The 27,036-nt window shown below is 40.9% G+C and overlaps 2 protein-coding genes across 2 annotated transcripts in view; one reads left to right on the forward strand and one right to left on the reverse strand.

The window, feature by feature from the left end:
* LOC145432945 (uncharacterized) overlaps positions 1-27,036 on the reverse strand; it is a 109,423-nt gene that overhangs the window by 48,285 nt on the left and 34,102 nt on the right. The gene's annotated exons all lie outside the window — the stretch shown is intronic.
* LOC145432946 (uncharacterized) lies at positions 17,606-25,619 on the forward strand. Its single transcript, XM_080309787.1, has 5 exons — positions 17,606-19,104; positions 19,770-20,003; positions 22,884-23,129; positions 23,912-24,221; positions 25,131-25,619. The coding sequence occupies exons 1-5, from the start codon at positions 19,035-19,037 to the stop codon at positions 25,228-25,230; spliced, it is 960 nt and encodes a 319-aa protein (XP_080165913.1). The 5' UTR covers positions 17,606-19,034; the 3' UTR covers positions 25,231-25,619.

The following is a 27,036-nucleotide window of genomic DNA, read 5'->3' on the forward strand; positions in this document are numbered from 1 at the left end:
CCTGACGTATCGATCTCGCCTTCCGTCACATGCCAATTCATTTTGTCGCTTGTTTTTTTTAGCATCATCTTCTTTAATTTTCATTCAGTGTGCGTGCATGCCTCCTCTTTACATCGCCTATAGGCCCGGGTGGGTGTCTGTCTGACTTCAAAGACTACTCCAAGCCGTCTCGACACCCTCCTATCTTTTCATTGTATCGCAGTCTTGCAGTGTTTTGAATTGATGAAAATTCTTAATAAACTGAACTGAACCACGATCTGATATATCGACCGCGCCGTCCGTCGCATGCCTCCTCATTTTATTTAGCTTGTCCATTTATGCTATATTCAATTGCTTTCAGTCAGTGTGCAATGTGCGTGTACCGTGCATGCCTCTTAGTGACATCGCCTATAGACAAAGACTATGCTCCAAGTCGTTTCGACGGTTGCCCGACATATGAGCATGCGACACAATGGAAAACGACAGTTCAGCATGGAACACATCAGCATGCGTCACTTCAGCATGTGACTGTATAACCCAAAAACTTACCCTAACCCGAAACATAGCCTAACCTAACCTAACCTAGCCTAACCTAACCTAAACCCTAACCCTAACCCAACCATAAACCTAACCTAACCTACCCCTAACCCGTAATTTAACCCACATGCTCATGTGTCGCATGCCAAATTGTCGCATGCCGAAGTGTCGCATGCTGTAATGTCGCATGCTCATATGTCCACGGATCCGTTTCGACACCTCCTACCTTTTCATAGTATCGCAATGCTACGGTGTAAATGAAAAAAATAACAATAAACTCAACTCGTTGTCTGTATCAGATACGACCGAATAGACATCGCGAACGATTGATTAATTCTATCCATAATCCTCTGTTTCGATTACGAATCACAACTGGAAAGAGGTTTTGCGCAATTTATACACAGGATTGAATTCATTCGCATGATTTGCTGAAATTGCAGACCCTGTTATGATGGGGTAGGGCGTTTTGACGGTAATCGTTATACCACCAAAATTCAAGTATGATTAGGGCACATCAAATTCAAGTCGAATAGTGCGAGTCGATTTGTACGAGTAACGTATATATACGACTTCACACCAGGATAGATATTTTATCTGCGCAAAACAGAGTTTCAATACTTTATGACCATACCTTGCCAAAGGTTGCGAATATTAACGGCACGACATTTCCTGTCAAGTAATCATAGACTATCACAATGGTCACAGATAGTTTTGGTGCTTGCAGAAACACCAGATTACTCTGGTCTCTGGCTGACATGTAATTGGCGTCACATGAAACTAATTCCTAACATCATTTTCCATGGGGCCGATAAAAGATTCAGCTTTCAAGTTCGAAAGTCATTATTATTATAATTTCACGTCATAATAACTGGTGCTCGAGTACTCGAGGCTTAGTATTCGACTTGATTCGAATCGTTCAGGAACTAGATTTTACCCAGTTATGATTTGACTGCCGAATTTACTATTTTATCATTCGTCAGCGACATGCACTATAGATTACTACCATTCATGTGCTGTACCTACACAGAAGCATACGACATAATGACCAACATCGGATACTGATGGTAAGTGTATTGTGATTGCGATATCTCACAAGGTTTTCCTACGTTCGTTTTATGAATAACGACTGCACGTAATGAAACCAATTTGAGAGTTATTAAATATCGTATTTTACGTCAGTGGTTACTCAAGCAAACCTTGTCAATATATTTTAGGCCTAGTTTACAACATCAAATCATCTCATTTACCAAAGCTTCGTAAACAGAAATTTGTCACGAAAGATGACATCCACCGGATCCACGGATCGAAAATATTGGGAATAAACATCAACTTCAATTTCGCAGTGGTATTGATACTACAACCGAGATGACATTGTAAGCTGAGTGCAGTCACCATGACTAAGCTTGCACAACGATGGAATTCGCCACACACACATTGTGATGCATTCGGAATTGATATTGGTAAGACACTCATTTACTAGAAGGAAGTTATCTAGTTTGTCAGTTTAGTGAAGTTTATCAGAAGAGCTTCTTTATAAGTAATTTCATCATCTCAAAACAACGCAAAATTGCCTTAATCGGTGATTCTGGACCTTTACTAACCCGGGAAACGGGGAAACCCTTCCTCTAATCTTCAAGTCTTCGGGAACCCGAAATTTTCACCGAGTCATAAAATAAAAATCTACTCCACTACACATTTGATATATTACTAGAATACCGGTGAGAAAAGTACTGCGCATCAACAAAAAACTGTGCATCAACAAAGAGGTATAAGAGCAAACCATCGAAATAGAATTTTCGCGTAAAACGAAAACCTTAAAATGAATAACAAATTATATGCAAATGTAAGTGTGTTGGCCCGCAGGGAACACTAGTTAAGAAACGCTAGCTTAAATGAAAAAGATAGCAAGGGGTGACGGGAAGGACTTGGAGTAGTCTTTCAATCAAACGCACTGATTTCAAAGTAACAGAGTAATACATGAAAAGGACAGTTGATTTGATATACAATGTTCTTTCCAATTCTCTACTATAGTTGCTGACGATTACCAGCCGAGAATAACCGGGTACGTATAAACATAAATATACTAGTCAATTGTACATTGAAATTCCGTACCTCCGAGAAGCTCTTTGAAAAGGCCAAGAGATGAAAAAACACTGTAAGTATTAAACTCAGAATACAGTGGAACAATTAGCATTTACAACTAAACCGACTCGCGAGTTCTCGCTGCATTCATACCGGTGTACGAAATAAGAAGCTTATCACATAAGTCATTATATTTGCGTGATAAAACTCCATAATATCTAATGCGAGCCGACATGATTGCAATTTTCGGTGAAAAGTAGACGATTTACTGACGTAATCCGGAATCGCCTTTTTGAAAACGCGATCGGTATTCTGTTTACTGTTTACAATTGACAACCTTAATTCGATAATTGTGGTAGATAAGAAACAAAGCTAACGCCTTCAAACGTAACAGAGTGAGAATTTGTGGTCACGCCCCAGTTCTCAACGAAGTGAATCAAGCGGAAATGCTTCGATGTGGATATATGGTTTTCGAAGGTATTTTATACACGCAGATGTACCGACGAGTCTGATCAGTAACTCCGAAGATTCAATTCAACAGCTGTAGTCAAGGCAGAGTAATGTATATTTAATCAACACCTCGTTGGATATGTTCTGCATGTCTCTACAAGACTTCTCTCAATCCCAACTATTCGACTCACAATCGCAATTAAAGACAAACAACAAGAAGTCAAAACGGCATTTTACGACTCTAGACCGCTATATTAGCCGTTAAATTAGTATCACTCATATCAATGAACGATTTCATGTGTGTGTGTAAACTGTGTATTCTGTACTTGTTGCTGACGATTAACCCTGGCGACTGACAGCCGGATAACCCTGGCAACTGACAGCCGAAAATATCCGGGGTCATTTCAATATGAATATGCATTATACTAAATTTCTGTACCTCCAAAGGTATCTTCAAATATATGTTTAACTCCTCATCAAAAGACAATTTTAAGGAAATCGAAAATTTCCTCCGAGGATGCCTCAATTTCATCCTTTTTGGCAATTCGTCCTCCTTTATAGCTGTGACAGCGAGGCCACAGGACGACCACAACAACGCAAAACGACATAAATGAAGCGAAATCTGTAATGTGGATATTCGAGCGGGTAATAATAGTGGGTCATGCGGGAGTCGAGTTAGATAAACGATTTTTTAGTCAACACAAGAGCATTTCCCGTGAAACTGGGGATTTCGTTTCGTAGCTCGAAATATTGGCTGCACAGTGCACAACTCTAAATCCACGTGCAATGAAATGACACGCGATGTTATGTCGTAAATAACACTCGCCTCTTTCAAACTGCAGGTGCCAATATAGTGATGATTACTAAACGCAAATACTTCCTATCCTATGCTATAGGGTGACCGTGCCATCTAAAGTTTATAGATCTCAATACAATACTTGATGACATCACCATGACCTTTTTGTTTACAATATAACCTCCGACGATGTAACTATACCAACACGTGCATTGTCAATATTGGACTTTTGGACTTGGAGACACGCAATGAGTTAGAGATGCAAGATGACTGTTCGTAAACGTCACAATGACAAGGATAACCTAGCGATTAATCGGGCATTGAATAGGCTATCTGATCGGAAATCATGGCACGCGTGCCAATTACGACATGTGATATCTCCCACTTTCCCTTTATAAAATGAAACATGCATTTTCAATATGGAATTTCGTGACACTTCCGAGACTCGAGCCAGTCGTATCAAGCTTCTCGTGATAGGTATACTAGAAAACACGACTTTTTGAGGATTAAGTGGGAGGTTCATCCGCTTTCAAATCCTGATGAACCTAACTGTGCTTCCCAAGAAATATTCAGTTAACTGTGCTTCCCAAGAAATATTCAGTAATACATAGAAGTGAATTTTGCTATGTAGTTCGTGGCTAAGTGTCAGTAAATTGGTAAAACCGCCAAAGCGCATCGAAGCAGTCATAAATTGCTCAAGACCACTCGGAAATCCCATAGGATAAGTATGGCCTCAGAATAGAATCCAATTGGAATGTCTGGGTATTCAATGTACTTGCTAGCACACGCCTTACACGTGATGGCTTTTCACTGTAAAGAAATTCTTGTTGTGCCTAAGAAGAAACAAATAGGAATATCCAGGGAATTATGGATAGTATCTTCTGTTGCTGTTTCATCTGAACAAATGATCAATCTCATATACTGTCTGTTACTTAAGTTGCAGGTGTAAAGAAACAGGCTGCATACTCAGCGTAGAAAATATATACAGAAAACAACCAAGCTGCACCCACGTCTTCTCGCTTGTACCTTGCTCTCGTCAAGTATGCGTTAATGTAAATGGAGACTAGCGTTTCTAACTTGTCAGATGATAATTGCCGTATCTGAACCTAGCAATTTGTACATATTATAATCAATTCGTTCCGATTGTTGTACAGTACAAATTTACGAACATGCCCGCAATCAACTAACTTTACATGCACCGTTGACGCATCAAATAACTTCGTTTGTTACTATATAATTGGCGTTGCAAGATTACGGTTTTACTGCTTACTGTACGATTCAACCATCTATTCGCGATCGATACGAATCGAGCGACGTAGATTTAAATGTAATGCTGTTACGAAACGCCTGGTAAACTAAAAATCTCAGTAAGTTGACCATTATCTCAGCCACCCTGAAGCAGACTCTTATCAACGCGTAATGTGACCGTGCTGACGGACTACAGTAAATGACCCATGCCAAAAACGTCCGCAAATGAACGCATGTAAACTTTACGTCGTCACTCAGCGAAAACACCTTGCTATTATCAAGCGGTTCGATTGAGAAGGTTGGTGATTCATCGCACTATCGCTGCATTAAGATTACGGTACGATGTGTATCTTTTTCGGTTCAATCACATGGGAGAAAGGAATCCGGGGCAAATTAAAGAAGATCGGCGACACTGTCGCCTATAACGTGATAAATGACTTGTTTGGTAAATATTTTGATGGGTGAATGTATAATCCCGATTCGCCTTCATCAAATTGATGTAAGCTAAATGCGTATGTTCATGGCCTACTAGTAGGCCATGGTATGCTTAAGCGCGGATTTATTAAACCAGTTATTTCGTACCAAGAAAGCTGGTACGGTTCTCGGTTAGGACTTCACACACGTAATACAACTTTTGTTTCGGAAACAATTACGTACTTGAAGATACGATAGGACGAACAGAACTTCCATGTACAATTGATTAGCTGATTACCCCTGACGAGTGACAGTCGAAATTACTCGGGTATATTTCAATAGGAGCATATTATTCAATTCATTATGTACTTATGCACAGATTGTAAACTCCGCCACGCAGTTATCTTTAATACAGCCAACTCCCTCTGTCATGAGGTCTTTTATGGGGATCAACAAACAATATTGCACAGATCTGAATCTTAGCGCGTCTAATATGATGAAATTCCGCGATTGCATCTGGCACCAACACGATGAAATCACCATTCTGAGAAAGCTGTAATTGGATAGGCGACTTCAGGAAGAGAATCCCGTAATCATACAATACCCAAGTGACGCCCATGGTGACACCGGGGTATCCCGTCTTGACATCGACGTATAAACCGACTTTCGTTTCATTATTCATTATGTAACTCGAGACGAATAAGCACTGAAGATTTTCCGATCAACTTAATCTTGTATGTAGCATAGCTCTACCAAACCAATATATTTATTATTTTGCAAATCGTGAGTTGGGCTCGGCAAATCGAGTACCATATCGAAAATCGAGTCGATGAACTAGTGCAAGTAAACAGTATGGAATACAGACATTGTTAACAGAATAAGACTCGTAATGAACTTAAATCGTAACCAAAATATACAGATTTACTCTCAGCACGAGATTATAATCAACCATGAAATGGCACTGTTGGACTTCTTACCATCACCGCTGCACATATACAAATGTTGTGGTGTCATCGATGCCGGCGAAAATAAACCAATCATTACTAACGAGACGACAAATCATCAACAACATACTTAGTAAGTCTAATCCACATCAGTCGTATTCCGATAACTCGTTGCTCAAGGCAACGTTAGCACAAATCGGCTTACTGTAAGGTGGGACGAAAGCCCGGCGGTTCATTAGCAGGTTTTTATTGATCAATGGCAGTTTATTTTATCGCAGCCACAGCGGGTTACAAATGTCCGCAGAACTGGATTTCGGCGACCCAATTCCCACACTCGATCAGCACGCTAATTGGCATTACAATTACAGCAGTGATTTCTGATGAAGATCTGACTGCATTTTACCTTGTGAATAGCTAGCCATTTGGAAGCAATCTGATAGAAGTGCTTACCTCATGGATATGTTATTCATCTTATAGTAGATTCACAGCAAACCTTGACTATTTTAAGCTTTCCAAATTGTATTATATTTAGAATTCCAGCTACAAACCCTTTTTCCGAATCAGAGTAGAATTGGAATTATAGCTCCACAGTTGTTTCCAAATTTGATTAGAATTAGAATTACAGCTACACAGTTATTTTTCAGATTAGATAACAATTACTGAATTCCCGAAAATTTGGACATTAAATCAAGTTCCGTTAATATCAAATCATAATTCATTCCTGCGAGTATGATAATAGCAAATGTCTGTACGGCAGGCTTGGCACATTTCGCAGTACGGTATATACTTCTCTTGTAGCATTTGCAAGAAAGCCAGAAATTAGAATGAAAATTAGAGCATGGAAAGATTTCACGAATTACATTAGAATTAGAGCAAAGAAAGATTTAACAAATTAGAATAGAATTAGATTGCCGGCAATTCGCTCTAATTAGTCTAATTCGACAACTAGAATTATTTAGTTGTCCAATGTCCATGTCTGGTTCACGTGACCTATAAGCCATCAGATACACAGCGAAAAGCTCAATAATCCATTATAAATTACTGCGCAGTGCATGATGGCGATAACGATTTTTAACCGACCGGGCAATACCTTACATTTCTCGTTAAATTCCGGTATTTTTCAGTAATCACAACATCAATGATCAAAATTCCTTGCATTTCAACTGTGCTGCGGTCGCAGCGAAGGAAATTCAACGCAAAACTAACATCAACATTGAACAGTGTGACGTAATAAATTACACCTAGTTTTGATAATGTAGCTTGGTATGTCCCACAATTTTAGTTGCTAACAGTAAAATGACTCGCTTCCGTTGATATTAAGTTTTTTGGCTTGTAGGCCTTTATATTCCCGTGTAGCGGTAGAGACGTGTTAAGACGGAAATGGTATAATTGCTTGGAATTTGCATTGGCACGTTACGTTATAAATCCATAGCCGCGTTCATAGAGAACATTTAATAGAAGTTAGTGTCGCTATACCTCTGTAATCTGATACAATATCTAGGACGCTATACTGTAGCGTAGCCACTAGCCTGCCATGGAGAACTAGATAATAATTCCAATTGTCTAATTAGAGAAATTACAACGAAATGCCGGTAATATAATTCTAATCTAATTTGTGAAACGTTTCTATCCTAATTTTGATTCCAATCAAATTTCCCTGAAAATGCTACAGAAGAACTGCGTCGCGCGAAACGAGTCAAGCTTGCTGTACAAAGACATTTACCATTCTCATGTTTATGATAATTCACTCTGATTTGATAAGAACTTAACTTGATTCAAGTTTTCGCGAATTCAGTAATTCTAATTCTAATCTAATTTGGAAAAACCTGTGTAGCTATAATTCTAATTCTAGTCTAATTTAGAAAAATTGTATTGCTATATTCTAATTCTAATGTAATTTAGAATAGATGAATATTGTCCAAGTTTGACTGTAGCCTCCTATATCATTATAATCGGCATTGCAACTAATTTAATGGAAAAATCTCTGCGTTGCCCAAGACTCTCTCTGCAAAACGACATTACCTACTGCACTGCACACAGATCCCGCAAAATATTTGCGTCCCCTCACAATACTGCGACATTCGAACCGCATAAACGCGAGGATTTTACACTCGCAATCTGCATTTACGCAGCTGCACCAAAACAAGACCGGTCAATCTGTGTCTACGACACGCTCCTTCGCATTTAACCTTTCCCTGCACCTGACGGGAGGCTGGCGATCTACGCGTTCCTGCCGTGCGGCTCAAGTAACGTAAAGGTTCTGTGTAAACAGAGAGCTCGCACCGATAATGTCCGGTTGTAGAAGACGCTCGACAAGCAACGAGAGTAAACAGTGCGTTTTGAGAGAATGCGTACGACGCGCTTCGTTTCAAACAAGCCGCGCGAAGACGCGAAGACGCGATTCCCGTCTCGGGGTTATAGGGTGCCGCCAGTCGATCGCCGGTCCAACCCAGTGTTGATAATTGACACGTTTGAGTGCCAAATTTACAAATTTTAGTACTCTTATTAAAGCTCATTAGCGTCAGAATTTTAACCTCGACACTATTTGACACTGTCCACTTCGTTATCACGATGATAACACGCTTTTTGCATATTTTACCTGGGTTGTAAGTACTTCTATAGGGAAGTACAGTACTTAAGTCCAACTACGACCGCTCAGGTTGTAGAACTGTGGACTACGACTGCTTTAAAGCTCAGTCACCTTATGCAAAGAAATAATTAATTTCCCCAGACCCCGACGAGCCTATTCTAGTCGTAATTGAATTGCTGAATCTTCTTCTTTTTGTATAAGGAATAAGGATATTTGAAGTATATAAACATAAGTATGGCACTGTATCGGCCAATTTGACATTGTGTTGTGATAGATTTGGTACCCACAGCCACAACCATTCAGTAGTTGACAAGACTGGTCTAACTCATCCGGGTAGGGGACTCGTGAAACGACATTGCCTGTAATAGCGCAACTTGGCGAATTGTACGACCATTCGATGATATGCTTCACTAGTATTACTCGAAAGTTCGGATAATATTACTGGGTACGGCTCCAATCATTTATGTTGCTTCCAGGCAGTCGTTTCAATACTCTTGGACGAAGCGGTGTCTCCTGAAGAGAGGATTATAATTCTTTCTATTACACTACGTAACTAGCTATATATGCCTTTAGCGGAATTAGCAATAGTTTGAGTTTCAGCGTATCCGTTATCACCATAATTGCGCATATGCAATATCGTAAATATACACTAGGCGCAGGGGCGCAGTAGCACCGTACTAGTTTATGCTTTACTTACTCCTGCAAGATCTCGGAAAAAAAATTGCGAACACATCTCATAGCTTATGTGGGAAAGAATATCGACTTATGATCAGCATTACCAAGATGCCGCATTATTTTGGTTAAATGACTTTCGGCGAGATTTGTTCAAGGTGGAACACGGGTCGTGCTCTGAGCATTTCTAATGGTCAGTAAGGTATCCCGTTGCTTTACATATATTCTTCGTGGAACTTCAGTACACAAAACAGTTCATAAGCGAGTATGAATTAAGATCGTATAGGAAGTCGAGAATACAATACTATATAACTCCTAGAATAATTTTCCTAATCCGGACTACACATTTAACAGAGACTGCCTTGTGATCGTTCAGTCGATGCATGATATCACATAAGTCGCATATATTTCGGTGCAAGATTGAACTTATATTGCGAGAAATGCATAGAGGGAATGCTGCTGCGTTGTCCCTATTCGAAATGGCTTTAAAGCTTATCCGAGCTTAGCCTAATCGGTACAATCTCTCTATTCGAATTATTGTCCTCGGCCCACTCTCAAACACCATGAACGACACTGTCTGTCTTATTGTGATGTCACAATTCGACATGTGTAACCTGACTTCCGTATCGTGCTAAACCTTCGATATACTCACAATAACACAAATATATTAGGCTATGAGTAAGATCCTCCCACCTCCCAGACAGTCGCGTGGCTTTGTTCCGATTTTAAATAGCTTTGTCCCCATAATGCTGCAACCTGACCCGAGCCGGTGGCACTCAATCCAGTTCAAACAATTCGTCGCGTGTGAAATCACACTGCGTCGCATCCGATTGGTAATTAGGAGAAACAAGCATACTGTATCAACACCACCGCCAAAACAAAAGAAATTAATGGCTTAAATTACTGCAACATGGTAATGGCATGTCTGGAATTGCAAGGTGTCGTCGCCGATTGAGTCATTTCAATTTTGTTGAAGATCAACGCGATAGGTATTAATTCCCCAGAGATAGACGAGATACAGTGGCTACATCAATTGATACACGCTAAACTAACGCATGTTGTACTATGTTTGATGATTCTATTTAAATATCCAATGCATTACTGAGACTAACCCTGTATATATATTATATATATATTGCTTACAGTTCTATATATCCCTCGACTGACCCTTCGCATATCAAAGCGATGATTCTCAACTTGTTGTCAATTATGTCCATGGAGTTTGTAGCACGAGACTAAAGGCAATCCCATAAAGAGGAAATGGAAATTACCACATTGCCACGCAGTCGGTGTGGGCACAAAGATTCGAGTTCTTGAATCCGGCCCAGTATCAATAGCAATGATTTGAGTCGAGTAACAAAAATACTGGTCTTCACACTGGAATAATACTTTATTAACGGAAAACATAGCTCCAGCACTTCATCTCCAGCGCTGCAGCCGCTAAACATCGGTTGGCAGTATCACATCATTGAAAAACACGTTACATAAGGCTACCAATGTTCATGGAGCAACATATCTGTCAATTAATGATCAAGCTTCACAATCGTCACAAAATGCTACGAAACAGGAAATTATTTGGTATGACTCAAACGCGTAACTAGCAAGATTTTACTTGAGTCCGCAAAAAAAAGATACATATTTGAAATTTTAAAGTCGTTATTACGATTATACCATCTTAATAGGGGGCTGGAATACCATATTTGAAATCGAATCGCCCACGTACTAAGATTTTACCCAACCCCCTTCAGCCCAGACATGGACAATTACATCATTCTAATTAGAGCGAAATGATGGTAATCTAATTCTCATCTAATTTTCGAAATGTTTCTTTCCTGTAGTTTTAATTCTTGTCGAATGTATGAAATGTTTCTATGCACTAATTTTACTTCTAATCGAAATCACGCCTGTCCTCAAAATGCTAGTGGAAGCTATAGTGCGAAACGAGCCAAGCTTGGTGTAGGCGACATACATTTGCTATTCCAAGGCTTACGATAATGAACTCTGATTTGATATGAACTGAGCTTGATTAAATTTCTAAGTATTCGCGAATTCAGTAATTCTAATTATAAGATAATTATAATATAATTAGAAAAAGACCGTGTAGTTATACTTCTAATTCTGATCTAATTTGGAAAGGCGGTAAATGTTCATGTTCATTGTTCATGTTGTCTATCGTTGCCACCGCCCAACATGGGTTTGTTTGTAGCATTCATGCTGTCTGTCGACTACCACGGTCATTTACACCAGCGGATTTTCTTCATTCATATTCAGTAGCTGCTGACCTGCAGCACGACCCTCTTCTAGGCATTTATAAGACACCGCTACGGGCTACGCGGATGATATGGCGAGGAGGAGCCTAGATAAACCTCCAACACTTCGGTAGGAGTTCTGGAATCGACCTCAGCCGGACTCGAACCCACAACCCATTGGTGTTGTAGCTGTGGACACACCACGTCACACGCCAAAGATGGGTTGAAAATGAGTTGAGTAATTTGGGCCGATATGCGAGATAATAGACGCGCCAATGCAACGTCCAATCTTGGTTAATCACTCCTACAGTCATCACGCCTGCCGTAATTAGTTTTCGAAATGTGAGTAAGTAATCCCTCGTGACGTCACCCATAACACAGTCTCTGCTGAGCACAATTTTCGGTTTTTGTTTCTGAGCTAATTGCCGCGTCGCCGGACTAAACGGATTATCTTGCAACAACGAGGCAAGGTAACTACGACTCGTCGAAATTATAATGGCCGTGTGTCTCATTCATAAAAAAAATAAGTACTACAATCGCACTTGGATGGTAGTAGTGCAAACGTAGCGATTTCTATCAGGTTGAACTCATCCGGTACGGTCTTACTAGTTTTAAATCGTAAGAACTTGAAGAACAGAGGCGGTCAATGTTGTCAGCGTGGCTACTCTGATAGAGGTAGAAGAGATGTCGTAAATCACTACTCAATTGCAAGTAGAAGTTGCAGTTTCCAAGACACATCTGTAAGTGGAAGTAGAAAATGAAGGTTTAAATGCTACCCGAGTAAGTAGTCTCAAAAAGTAGATTTGGTCGGGGAGTCGCATACTTTTTGCGGTTAATCGATGGTGACTGGCTACTTCTGAAATTGCTGGATCTTTCGTGCCCCTGACTAATTGCACTACCAATATGTACACTGTACAGCACAGTTTCCAATTTACAATTGCACAGCATATTCATATTCAAATAAACTCGGATATATTATCTGTAAGAGTATCTTCATGTACAATCTTCGAAAAGCTGGGGAGGTAGCGTTGAGGCGAGCGTCGGTGCCATCTACGCAGGCGGTCCGCGCTCGATTTCCGCAGTCGGAGGTTATTCTGGGCCCCCGGGTCCCCGTGTCGCTGTTCTTACGGCGACCAAAAAGCCCAGAAATAAAAGACCCGATAAAGAAAGAAAAGGAAATAGAATATAAAAAGGGCCGACGAAGAAAGAATGGCATCGAAGAAGATTACGACATCGCGCATACATCGCATTGTGTTTGTACGCGGCGGATGAAAATATAATCTGATGCTGGGCCTACGTAGGCCTCGTCTGATGATTAGTGAAATATACTCAGTTGCCGTGATATTGGGCTGATTAGCCACATCTGTTCCTAATGTTCCGTATATAGGCCCTATCTTTGATGCTTTTTATGTTTTAATTAAGGGGTCATTGGCCTTTTTGAAATCAGGAGCTACGTCTTGTAACTAATTAATGCGACAGGCCACCAGTTACTGCTGCCGTCCATCCGTGCTCGGTTGGATTTCCTTCCACCCCTTACCAATAACAGATTATTCTCACTCACCGGGACTTACATCTGAGTCTCCGTGTTCAGCTACGTGGCCGCACTGCGCGTCGAAGCGCCAATCTCAGCATCAAGATTCAGCAATATGAACTAGTTTCCGGTTAAGCGTCGGCGAAAATGTGCACCGCCCCGATCGAAAGCTGCGTTCGTATGTTCTTTAGGGTCGACTGACCCATGTTCAACGGCTGATCATATAAAACTCTTCTCCGCTTCGACCTTCTAATCTCATTTGAATATTTGCTACTGTGAGCGGGGATTACTCATTTGGCCCCGCGTTGGTGAGCCCTATTTAATCCATTAATCTTTGCGATTACAATTGTAATGCATAGATGATCCAGTGGACCAGGTCCAGATACTATCAATTTTTCAACCGAAGATGGCAACTAATCGCAAGGGTTATCCTACAACACTTATGGCTGTAATGTATTCCCGAGGCGACATTTTGATGTGATGCTTTACACGTGCGGAATGAAATAGAACTGAAATATGCAGTTATATACATTTAGAATGGAACGCCCCTCTGTTCATCAGAGTTGTCCGTCATGTGTGCTGGAAAACTGGATAAATTTGGAAATGTAATAGCGCCTTACAGTGGCGAAGCTTCTGTACCGTACAGAATCGCAACGATCACAGCAATGTGCTGCTGTATATTTCAGTGTAAAAGCTCGGGTCCTGCACATCCCTAAACTGAAACATCCCAACCGATACCGACTTTGATACCAGGAATATACAGTAATCTCATAGTGGCGAACAACTTGAAGTGAATTCTGTAAATTATGCGTACTCTTTTCACTTCTATCTATCAAATTGAAATTAAGAAACGAAGTTATACTAAATCGTGAAGATAATTGCAAGTTAAGATACTTTACTGTTTACACTACGAGGAATCAAGGAAATTTGGTTCGTATGTGTGTCGGGCGCGCATGGTCCCTTTTACCCCCGGATACGCCTGTGTTAAGTTGTGATCAGAAATTTGGGCGACGAACCATAGTAATAACGTCCAGAGCGGCGACTTGAGCGTAAGTGTTCGATTCATCTTATAACGAATCATCATATGCGAACTCATATATTCTCCTTCAAGTATGTACATAATGAATTATGCCACGAATGTCATGAGATCCAGACCTGCACGATATTCGATGTTGACAATCGTGATTCAACTTCCTCATTCATGACCAAACTAACCACCGCATTTAATTCGAAATTGGCGATCATATTTCCAAGGTTTTCTCCTTCAACTGTGACGCTGAACCGATATGCGATTCGACCAGTGTCATAAGGATATCGTGTCCATAATTTGCTTTGATGGACTTCATTTCATTGTGACGCGGATATAAATAGCAATGGTACGACAAAGACAATAACGATCTCCGGATCACCCTCAAGCGTATAATAGTCTGCATTAACACCCAATAACTGCTTCATTTCGGAATCTAAAGCGAATATATGTACATAATGTGCATCGTACAACACACGCGAGTCCGAACCATGCAATTACCTTATAATCATTACGGATTACGCAAACAAGAATCCATCGCTATATTCAGTACGACGGACCACGACTGTAGAAGAGTATTTCGCCAGCAATGCGACAGTCTTCGAGTATGTCCTAATTCAATTCAACATATCAGCAGATATTCTACTGAATGGATGCTAGTTTGTGCTCGAGGTTACTGGGCCACGATCTGACACCTATTTCGCGCCACTTTCAGTGTCAGTTTATGAAACTGCAATATATCAAAACATGCTATACCGCAAGGTCGCGACTCAATGAAAAGACATGATTGAGTAGAAACGACTTGTAGCAGTGGCGGCTCGTCCTATAGGGCAACAGGGGCATTGCCCCACCTAAAATTCTGTTCAATAATAATTATTTACCATTTATAGACGCAGAGCTATCAATATATACCGAAATCACAGCGAAAATCGTATTCTTCTTGTCCTTTCGCTTGTAAATGCCCATATATAGCGAAATGTCTGCGAAAATCGAATTCTCTTCTGTGTTTTCGCTTTGCGAATGCCTAGCCGGGGCATGCCCCGGTAGCGCTCATAACAAGCTTTCACTGTCTATTCTCTCAAAGCCGCGCACAATAAAGAAACGGTGATTTACTCTCTCCTATTCATAAAATTACCGAGCAAGTGGGGCAACCTACCTGGTTGCCCTTAAGGTGTGATGTAACAATCGTATCTAAATCTGAACTCGGTTACCGTAATATGCGTTGAGTCGACCTTTGCTGGTATAGGTCGATTTTGACGATGTTTCGCTCCATGATAATTCTTGTAACTTGGTATGTTATGTCGTGAAGGTCGTATTTAACACTGCTCCAAGTTTCAGGGCTGCTACTTAAAGTGTACGGTAGTAATGTCGTTTCCAAACTTGACTGTGTGCTGGCTGATGCGTCATGTATCGCAAACAGATTTTACTCAAAAGCGGGTATTGGTCTCCATTGATTTTGACGATGTTGCATACCGAGATCGGTCATGACATTTGGCATAGTTGGTCTTAGTGCTAGTATCGATCGCCGTACCAAGTTTAAAGTTTATCACTGAACTATGTGGGTGGTAATTTCGTCTCCTAAGTCGAGTGAGAGCTGACTCGTCATTTATCACTAACAGATTTTACGCAATACCGGTATTGGTCTCTATCGATTTTAACGATGCTCCATACCTATATCCGTCTTGAGCTTTTGGACGGTATATCTTGATTTCAGTATCGAACGCTGTGCCAAGTTCCGAGGTTGACACTCAGTGATTAGGGCAGTAATTTCATTATCGAGGTCGAATATGGTAGGCCTAACGCTGACTAACGCATTGCGGATTTCACGCAAAAGCCGGCGTTGGTCTGTGCTAATTTTAACTGTGTTTCATACTAAGATAGGTGATGAGATTATGATCTCATGAAACAGTTTACTAAGATTCTCGATTTGCATTCAAACTTTATTTTATATTCTCCAATGTCAATTTCACCGTGAAATTGTGGCCTTTAAGCCATTTGCTTACAACCCGATGTCAAGCGCGTTAGCTAATAGTTCGTTTTCGATGACGGCTAACAGCTGATCAATTGATCAGCCTATTCCTCAATATATTTTACGTAAAATTCAGTGTTTTTAGGCAAGACTCGGCCCTTATCAGCCTGGAAATTGTCCATTGATCTAATCGTACACGGGAGGAAAGCGCACTCTTACCTTTTCCCAACGTATTGCGATAAAAAATGAAAGGCTGACGTATAAGCGAGAATAAGGACGCCTTGTTATACACTTTTACACTGCTGGTGCCAGGGGACAGTGTGTCTAGTTCGACCGAAATTGGGTATCGTGATCTGAAGCATGTGGTCTACTGCAAACTGTGTCTCGATATTACCCGGTAGTCGACATTGCTCGGCTCGAGTTGACTTGTTCATATTCCAATACATCTTTTCCCGAAGTAGTAACCGCTAGTGAACTTTTAAAATTCCTATAGTTGAAAAATCGCTTTCTATCAACTTTGCTGCAGTGATTAGGCTCGATGCGTTAGATGTGCTCCCGATTCTCAACGCTCTCATTCTGGGTATTCCATATTTCAATGAACTCGTCATTGAACGATGTACATTTTGCAACTATGAAATCACGCCGTGCGCAATAGGCCTACTGATACAAACGTTAAAATATGCAGGTATGAACAACTGTACTTGATAATTTCTTTCGAATAATTTGAAATACGTAAGTCTTGTTTACCACGCTTAATGTATATACCCCATACAAACTGTGTGTGACCACCACGAAGTCACATTTTCACGTCGGATTACACTATTGTGACGTCATCTAGACAATTAAAATCGCGTACACCTACACCCCTTGCCCCACCACCCGATATTAGCACGAGCCGCCACTGACTTGTAGTATTCTTTTATCCAAGCCTTCTAGCCTTGACTTATAGAACAGTATGGTTCTTTACCTTTAGTAACCCAGGGCACGTTAATCTACAAGCCTACAGGAACACCAAATTTTCGAGTTATACAAACAAAAAATCTACCACAATACACATCTAACTAAAAGTCTAATTCTAATACATTACCATAGTTTACTGATGCATAAAATGTCCTTCTGTACACCGACAAAACAATTGAAATATGATTTTCACACAAAACGATGACATGATTATGAATATTTATTGCAAATTAGTGTGAATTTCGCTGTTCATAAATGCGATACTTCAACTTGCAAAGTTTAATCGTAATTTTCGGTCGAGACGCAAAAGTTTGAATTGGAGATATAATTGGCATTTCAGAAGGAAGGGGTATCGAATTTGAACCCTAAACTCCTCTGCGTACCTCACCGCACACGGCATATCACCGTAACAGTCACGATCGACTTCTGATCGGACATAATTGCCTGTAAGCAATGATGGTCAAGACGTGCGTGTCATCACGAAGGGTCCAGACATTGAAATTCCAGTGTAGACTCCAAAGTTATTGCGTTATTTAAAGAATAGATTGATTTGATGACGAAATCGTAAAATGCTTACACAATTTCCAAATTTGGTGAATCTACTGACGATAATAGCATCAAAGGCGCCTTTTTGAATGTAATATAGATGCGGGCGAATATCGTATCACCGCGTCCCTTGAAGCAATATGAAATATCACTCCAGAAGCCGTGATTGATGTCGTGATTGATGTCGTGAAGACGCTTATAAAACGAAGCTCTCAGTTAAGATTCGTCGTCGCAAGGCACAGCAGCTGAAAACTGACGCTGAACAAGCCAGTTGATCGAAATCAGGATTACTGAACTTGGTCGCAGGATGAATGGTTTCGGTCTGAGTGCATTTTCTGTGAACATTACGAAAATATGTAAAATATATAAGCATTCAAAAGTATGGTGGCGTCCGCACGCTCCCAGAAAAGGCAGTGCTTCTCGGCGTAGAGATTTTAGTAAACTATTACTTATCGATATTTGAAATATGAAATATTCAAGTCGAAGTGTTTAAACTTTAATAACATTGGGGCATGAGAAGTAGAGCAGCCTTGTAAACGGTTCCACAGTGTATGCGGCAGGTGTCAGTTGATAGACGACAGTGTTAAGCGTCCAACCTAAGAGGGGCATCGCAGAGGGAAAAGTATATTATCTCGTAAAAGCAAGAATAAATTGGATTTGACATTACGATATATATTTGATAGCTGAAAAGTGTTTCGTTACTTTTAACGTATATTTTCCTCTTTCAAATTCCAAAATGCAATAAGGATTTGGGGATTATTGGCAATGTTTTTGGGGCGATGGCAAGTTTTGCCTCGACTCGTGATATCATTGCTACGTCTGAAGGAGTACTTCAATAAAAAGTACCAAAGTTTATTGATTTAATAAGATCTGTGACAAATAGTTATTTTTTGGAATGACTTGATGTGTAGAAGTTGGGTCTGATATACAAAATAAATATGAGCGAGAAATTCGTAGACGATACCAAGAAAAACTCACAGGTCTATAGTTTTGTGAAATATGATAACATATCGGCTAGCATTCTTTTCTAATTGCGATCCATGGTTCTTTTTAGCGTTATTAGTAAATTGAGAATGCGTGCGCCATCCATACTTTTCTTCCTATCACTGGGTAAGTATGTGATTTTGTCATTTACGATCCAAGTCCCAGAAACGTTTGTCTAGGGTTACCATATTTTGGAATCGGAAAGGAGGACACTTTTCAAAATTTTCAAACTTAGAATACCGGAAGAAATTCCTGAAAAATGGTAAATGGTAACCCTACGTCTGTCGGTGTCAAGATTCAAAATATCGACCTTCAGTGACGGGACCTTTTTTTCCTCGGCTGACTCTCTGTGGAACAATTTTACAGCTTTTATCGAATTGTCTTACACACCTAGATGTTTCAGGCGTAAATTCGAAACTGCATTCCAACTGCAGTAGTGTACAACTGTATGCACTCCGTCCTTTCATATCTATATATTTTTTTAATATATTTTATTGGCCTTGTGTAGGCTACAGCGCCCTAGTGTAAGGATGATATAAAGCATTGCTATATTCGGCGCTCTATAAATTATTATTGCATTGCAACCGCTAGAGACTAATGATAGTATGTTGATAAAATACAACAAATTCGCCCATTTGAGCTACCGCGAATCAGTGTTTCGGATAAGAAAGAGTCTCCCAACCGAAATGCATAATGGGGAGACTTTGTTATCAGTAAGCTGTAGCCACCGTCTATTTAGATTTCTTATTTATCACTTCCTTCATGTCGCCATTACACTCGATTACGTTCAGATGTTTGGACATCGTACTCCGCGAAAGCGCCGTGTCAGTCCACGATATCCACCCGCGGATACGGCGAGATTCGATCTCCCGATTACCCAGCAGTGAAGTCGGCTTATACCTGCTGGAATTACTTCTATTACCCGCAACCAAAGGGTGCTGTGGTCTTCAACATCACCGATATCTCACTATATTATAGTCGGGACCGGAAAAAAATTTGCTCCGCATCGTTAGAGATTGGGACGTGTAAGTAACCGTGCGGTATATATTTGCAGAAAGAATTAGCACCAATAAATTGCAAAAAGAGGATTAGAAGAGCTTCTTTGGGGTACAGAACTTCAATATACAAACGAATAATATTCGTATTGAAATAAACCCGGATATTATCGGCGAGTGTCAGTGTCAGGTTCGGGTTCAATATGAATTCTTCAATTGTACACTGAAGTTGTGTACCTCCAAGAAGCTCTTCAAAGACTTCCACAGGCATACACTGAAAGTCAGCTCTGTATCCTAAATCAACTGATAACGACCAGCGGAAGATTAAGGAAGATCTGGGTTGTGCCGGTGACGTCATATTGGTTGATACGATTGTTGATATCCAATTTTCTTTTTAATTTTCTACTAGGTGCCGAAGATTATCCCTTACGAGTGTCAGTCAAAATATTCGGGTTTATTTCAATATGAATATATTATTCAGAAAAGTATTAGATAACTACAATTTTAGTCAGTCTTATTTTATGAATGTCATATATTGGCCAGAAGTGCTAAGTTCCGAGATATACTTCTGCTTTTTCGGCAGATACTCAGGTGGTTATGTTTTTTAGGCTATTTCCACTTCATTACTGAACAGTTTGCTTGCAAGCCTACTTGCTTTTATCAATTTGGATGATGGAAGTAGAAAGTAGTTTTGGGATAAGTTTGCGTCACATTTATGAGAGAAATCGTCATAAAAGCCGCGTGAAATAGCCCCTTTATCACGGTAACTGATATATTTTCGACGACTATATCTATCCTTGTATCGTTAGTCATTTAACGGTAGCAATTCCGAAAGTGGCCACCTCCGATTATTTGCTAACCTCGGGCGACCTCGTGACCAAATCTACTATTTTAAACTATAGTCGCCCAGTACATTTCAGGGCATTCATTTTCTGTACTGTCACTCGAAGTAGGTTTATGTGTCTTGTGAACGGCTAGTTCTACTTCTACTAGAGTAGCAACGCAGGCTACCATGACCGCCTCAGAGCTTCGCGCACTATGACCTCTCTACGCGACTATATAATTTCAAAAATCGCATGCTTTAGCGCAGGGGCGGGCAACTTCTCCAGTCGGCGGGCCGGATATAGGAAAATTAAATACTTTGCGGGACGGATTGCTGAATCGGTACATTATTCGCCCATTTATCTACATATACAAGGAATAAATCGTATTTAAAGAATTTATTTTAACGACAGCAATGTCACTTCAAAGCCATTTCTCACCGATAATGACGAGGATATAATGTGGATTTGAGAACAGCATTGTCATACAGGCGCCGCCATGTCTGCTTCTCCATGATAATAGTGTCCTATATGGTGTGAACACAAGAAAATCTCGCGGCTCAGTGAAATTGGTGTACGTCACACTTTCCATTTGATCAAAGGCAATTTGGCGGTAGTTCTTGACCAACTTTCCGAGCAATAAATTTGATAAAAAGGGTATCAATCGAAAGCTATCGCGGTGCTGGTTGCGAAAATATGGGTTGTATTCTGCTCGTGGACCTGGAACCCCCCAGAATCAACCTCGAATGTTGCATTGTAACGGAGTTTGGTATTGTGACGCAGCCATGCCATGCCGTCTGAGCTGCTCAGGAGCAAGCGCGCACAAGAGTAAGAGCGTGAATGCTCAATGCTTAATCAAGGGCCAATACGCTTGCGATTTACTCTGCTCCTCACTTGCTCCCAGACGGCATCGTTGCGTCACAATACCAAACTCCGTTACCATGCAACATCCGAAGCTGATTTTGGGGAGTTCCAGGACCACGAGCAGAATAGAATTTATATTTTCGCAATCAGTACAGCGGTAGCTTTCGATTGATACCCGTTTTATCAAATTTAATGCTCGGCAAGCCGGTCAACAATTACCGTCAAATTGCCTTTGACCAAAGGGAAAGTGTGACGTAGACCAATTTCACTAAGCCGTGAGATTTGCTTGTGTACACACCATATAGGACACTATGCTCCGATCAATGAACACACGGTGCAATCCCTAATTAATATTTCAAGGCATTCGATAAAGCCCGGTGCCCCAAATTTACCAAGATATCAATTCATTAGGGCTGAGTAGGTGATGAGATAGCGTCGTTGTTCATCTGTGTGGCCTATTTTATCTCGACATTGAATTCATGCGGACCGCGGAATCTACGAAATTTGAAAAGTGACCCGCGACTCGTTTTGAGTTGGCGACCCCTGGCATAAGCGGTGTCTTACAAAAACCTAGAAGTGTGCCGCGGTACAATTGTAGTCTACAAACGCCATGATTACTGCAAACGATATTAGGGTTGAGTGCATCGTAAATGCCGATAATGCAAGTCTTCTCGCTTCGACGAACTTACGCGCAAGCTCCACTCGCACGCTGCGCAAGTGCGCATATACATGTACAAAATAACATACAGTCACTAAAATTTGACGTAGTAAGCAAGTAGCGGGAAATCTCGGCAGACTGTGGCCGCGGGCCACATTATCATATACGACTGAAAACTGTCCGCGAGCCGGACAAAATTCCTTCGCGGGCCGGATCCGGCCCGCGGGCCGTATGTTGCCCGCCCCTACTTTAGTATAAATAGGAATTTGAGAGACATGTCGAATAGGGATGGTGCAAAACCCTGAACGGTTCTGGTTCTTGGTTAGTCACGTTCCATAGTTCCACAGTGCGAAATAGTATCGAAGCAATAATTTTCGTTCATAAGTTAACTTGTAGTGGCGAGGAGCATATCATTTCAGTACTCGAGAAAGTCATATATTACTACTTGGCTCTAAGCATCAGAATTAATACTAGATTCAGATTAGAGTGCTCGAATCATTGTGCCCAGCCCTATAATTGTGCTACGTTGGAATTACTATTGGAACTTGGAACTCAAATTGGTTTCAGATAAAGCCCCGTGCGTGGACGCATCACCGTTCTGTCTCGTTTACTTCAACGACATGAAATGCATCCAGCCGCTCGTGACAGAGTACAGAACCTGCCTTTGGTTCGAAACGGAGAGACGGAGCATTGATGTCAAAATATCGTCGGACGGTGGTGTTGGAAAAGACAAGACAGACAACGGAACGATGTCGAGTTGGAGCTACCCGAAAGGAGTTAAAATGAGCTACGAGTTCATTGATTGCCCGCAAGGTAGGCCTATGTGTTGTATGTTTCCCTAGCTTAATCAATTTCGTTCAAGGTGGTGGTACCCACCCGTTCTAGCGACTTTCATCTTTTTTTTCCGGATGCCGGGATTGACTGCTTAAATTCTTAGGCTGCCTGTAAAAACGCTGCACACCAAATTTATCTGGATTCCAGTTGGTAGATATGAACGCACAGGAGGTTACAACTTTTGAATTTATGAAAAAAAACATATAAACATTTTTTCAAATCTTACTGTCAACCCCACGGAATTGATGAGTGGTCTACAAAAACGATGCAGAACAAGTTTGACGCAAGCTATGTTCCCTCTAAGCTGCGCACGTGCGCAAATGCGCAGTGCTGACACGGTCTCTGCGCACAGAAAATCTAAGTTGCGCACAAAAAATCCGAATTGATGACCTTATTTTTAGTGGTTACGCAGTGTTGTCCAAGAGTCTGCGCAGTGAGTTGGCGAGTGTTCGCAGACTCGTCAAAAATGAGAGGGAAGATTGGACGCAAGTCTAACTCGTAGAAGCGAAGTTATTCAGCGATTATCCACCATTCACGCCATTTTTGCGAATCCAAATTTTCAACTGCAATCACTTCGCTTCTACCGGCTGAGAGAGAGCAAAAATTCTCGTTAAACATCGTTCTTTTAGACAACTCACCAATTTCACGGGGTTGAAAATTTGAAAATGACCCGTTCCAGTCCAATATTATCAGATCTGTGATTTATAAACAGTGTCCCGTTTTCCGGATCTTAAAATATGGTAACCCTATCCTATATTCAGACCCAACAGCAACAAAGACCCCAGCGCGAACTCACAGATCATCTGTATCTCCGGGACCAGTCCTGGAACGGACAACTACATCACCCTGGCAAATCGCCACTATTAGCACTTCACAAACCGTAACCGGCTCGACCGCCGGTACTGCAAGCAACAGTTCTTCAACTCAACAAGTGACGTCACCAAAACTACCCGGCAAGCAGCGAAGTGGCAGAATTCTCACTGTGCCGGAAATAATCGTGATAGCGGTCTCGTCGTTCGTCGTGTTCATGGTGATCATTATCATAATCACGCTGATCATAATCAAAATGAAGTGAGTGCGTTCTCCAATCAATCTTCGTCGGAATTCTCCGTATAATTCGAAGAGCCTTTCGTACACCAAGAATTGCTCATGCGTGCGGTTAAAGGGACACTGCGCTCTAAATATGATACGGTCTCAGCCATTTTCTTCAGAAAACCGCCGTACTTGAACTGAAGATAGTTAAAAAATGCACCATAGCATTCTAGCGGCAGCTGTAGCCATGATTCGGACTCGACCCTCTGCTCGATGACTTGGACTCGGACTTGACTCGGTGGTGAATTGAAAATGACTCGACTTGACTCAAGTCAAAACTATAACAGTTAGATTGACTTGTGACTCGGAACCTTGTGACTTGGTTACAACCCTGGACCTACGTCTTAGTCCCATTTGTTTGAGTAATTACGTGGGAAATATGTCATGAGTCATCCACCACGATTCCACCTAATACAACAGCACATAATCTCAATGCAATGAATTAAAATAAATGATGATTAGAAGTCTATGTTCAAGTTCTGCACGTCTAATCGGTTGCTGTAAAACCCAGTGGTGGCGAAAGTCAGCATTACTATTGAAACATAATAGAAGTATTAGGCCGTCTGGGAACTATAACATGCGACATTTAGATTGGGAATATTCAAGCATGACAATGCCTTCAAATCTGTTCGAGTAAAGGCTCCGAAGTTTTGGGAATGTGCCTTAAGCTAGATGCTATATTTTCTTTTATTATCTGCTGAATATATCGGCTCAAAAATCTGATGTACAGGTCAGGCTCTAGTTGTTATCATTGTCGCAACGAATATAGCAACTATACCGCATTCTCTGTTGTCGTATACCTCGTTAATTTATGTTGTATCGAATAAACATCAAATGCACGATACCGCTTGTATGACAATCGATGGATAGGTCAATTTTCCATTACAGCAAGAAAAAGAAGTCTTGGAATATGCGACCGCCTAACGTAATCGGCCGAGAGTACAGAACCGGGGAGATCCCCCCTTCCGCCAGAACGAGCGCGACGTGAGAATCTTCCAAGTTCTGCTTGTCGCGAACAAGCGCGAAGCTAAATGTCCAATTGAAAAATAGTATCTGCGTGCTTTGAAAATGCGGATTGTTGTAACTCATCTTCTTCGACACGCGCGTGACATATCGAGCTTTTAGGATATTGGAACATAGAACGTGACTGATATTTATACACAGAATCGATTCTGCGTTTTCCTGTTTCATGAATGACACCATGAGTTCACTGTAGTATCGACCGTGAATATACAAGATTACGACTGTATAGAACAGTGGTCGGGAACCTATGGCTCTTTTGAGTATAAGATATGGCTCTTTGATATATTTTCAATTTTGTGCTAAATCTTATCGATATTGCAGCAACGTGTTAGTACATTTTCTTAACGACCAGAATGATTATTCTCGTTACAGAGTAAACATGTATTTGAGAGGTCAAGACAGTGGCGTATTCAGGGTTACGGGCTCGGACCCATTTACAAAATCCTCAACTTTAAGTTGCTGTGGCGCGAGCGACCAATGTCCCACGCGAATTCGACGTACCCGGCATCGCGTGCTGCGTAATCTTGGATTGCACCATGCGAGAATATAAGATATAGGGACGGCTGGGACGCATATATGACAATCTAGATTTAAAATACACATTGTCTTCCTGATCTACGCCGAGAAATGAACTGTCTTGGAAGTGACATTCTAATTTCAAATCCAAATTACAAACAACGCTTCGCTATCCACGTCCAAATTGATAAGAAGCTTTCTGTAGTACTGACGTTAAAATGTAGGCGTGTTGTGCAACATTTATGTTACCGTCGATTTGAGGAGTCGACCAATATTTAGAATCAGTATATTCGGAATCAGTTCTATGGTTATTTAGAGTAATATATCATGTATTTTAAATTCTTAGCTATTTACGATGACTTGCGCTATCACAGGATGATTAGTAGCTTACGAGTTTTACATGGGACCCATCGGTCGCGTTGCTGCTAGGACTGTGAAAACTTTAGTATCGTGGTGATCCGATTTCGAATCGAGAATAAGGCTACGCGTACCATTCACTCTGACGTTATAACTGCATGAAAGACTTGGAAAGCTAAAATATAAAGTTTTTGTGCGACTACAAATACAATGATGCCGGTTACATCATGATCTTTTGGCGTTTGCGACCATATGTATTTCATAGCGCTTCTATGGTCCGGCACAAACACAATTTCACGGAAATGCCGTTTCCGACAACGGGACCAGAGCAACATTTCGCTGCAGGTTTAGAATACTGAAATTGATCCCTTGCTTCCATGAAGAGAAGAATGTATTCCGAAGCTATAATTCTCGTCCATAAAATATCCCCAGTTGTTACCTGAGCTTACTTTTCGTATTAAAATAAAAGATGTTAGCTTGCAACAGCAATAAATCTGTAGGAGTTGAATTCCCGCATCCGCGTAGCTAGTTACATAATATCCCAATAACCTATTGTAATGACCTTCGAATATGTAGCATACCGGCTAGCTGAGGATGTCTGAGGAAGACTTTAAACATGCATAACGAGCAAAAGCAACCTGGAAGCGAAAGTAGTCTTCAGAATGAGTAGCGATTATGTCATCTCATAGCCCCGTTTTATCGAGACAGTTTCGATGACTTTGCCGTCCAAGTACAAAATCTACGCTTGTATACAGGCGCCTGTACCCGGCATAATAAAAATATAATCCATTACAGGAGCAAATATGACTGATTGCGCAAAGTTGAATACATTATTTCTCATCTTTTCCGAGGTGAAACTGCATGGTCAACGCACTATTTCGCCAAATGCGCAACCAAT

This window comes from Botryllus schlosseri, chromosome 2 (assembly GCF_051294905.1).
Source record: "Botryllus schlosseri isolate E-star chromosome 2, Bs_hap1, whole genome shotgun sequence".
In the NCBI taxonomy this organism is placed as follows: Eukaryota; Metazoa; Chordata; class Ascidiacea; order Stolidobranchia; family Styelidae; genus Botryllus; species Botryllus schlosseri.

Coding starts and splice junctions, on each gene's coding strand:
- LOC145432946 (XM_080309787.1), top strand. CDS start 19,035: ATGGTTCTTTTTAGCGTTATTAGTAAATTGAGAATGCGTGCGCCATCC. Junction 23,130..23,911: donor GTTCATTGATTGCCCGCAAG/GTAGGCCTATGT, acceptor TCCTATATTCAG/ACCCAACAGCAACAAAGACC. Junction 24,222..25,130: donor CTGATCATAATCAAAATGAA/GTGAGTGCGTTC, acceptor TTTCCATTACAG/CAAGAAAAAGAAGTCTTGGA.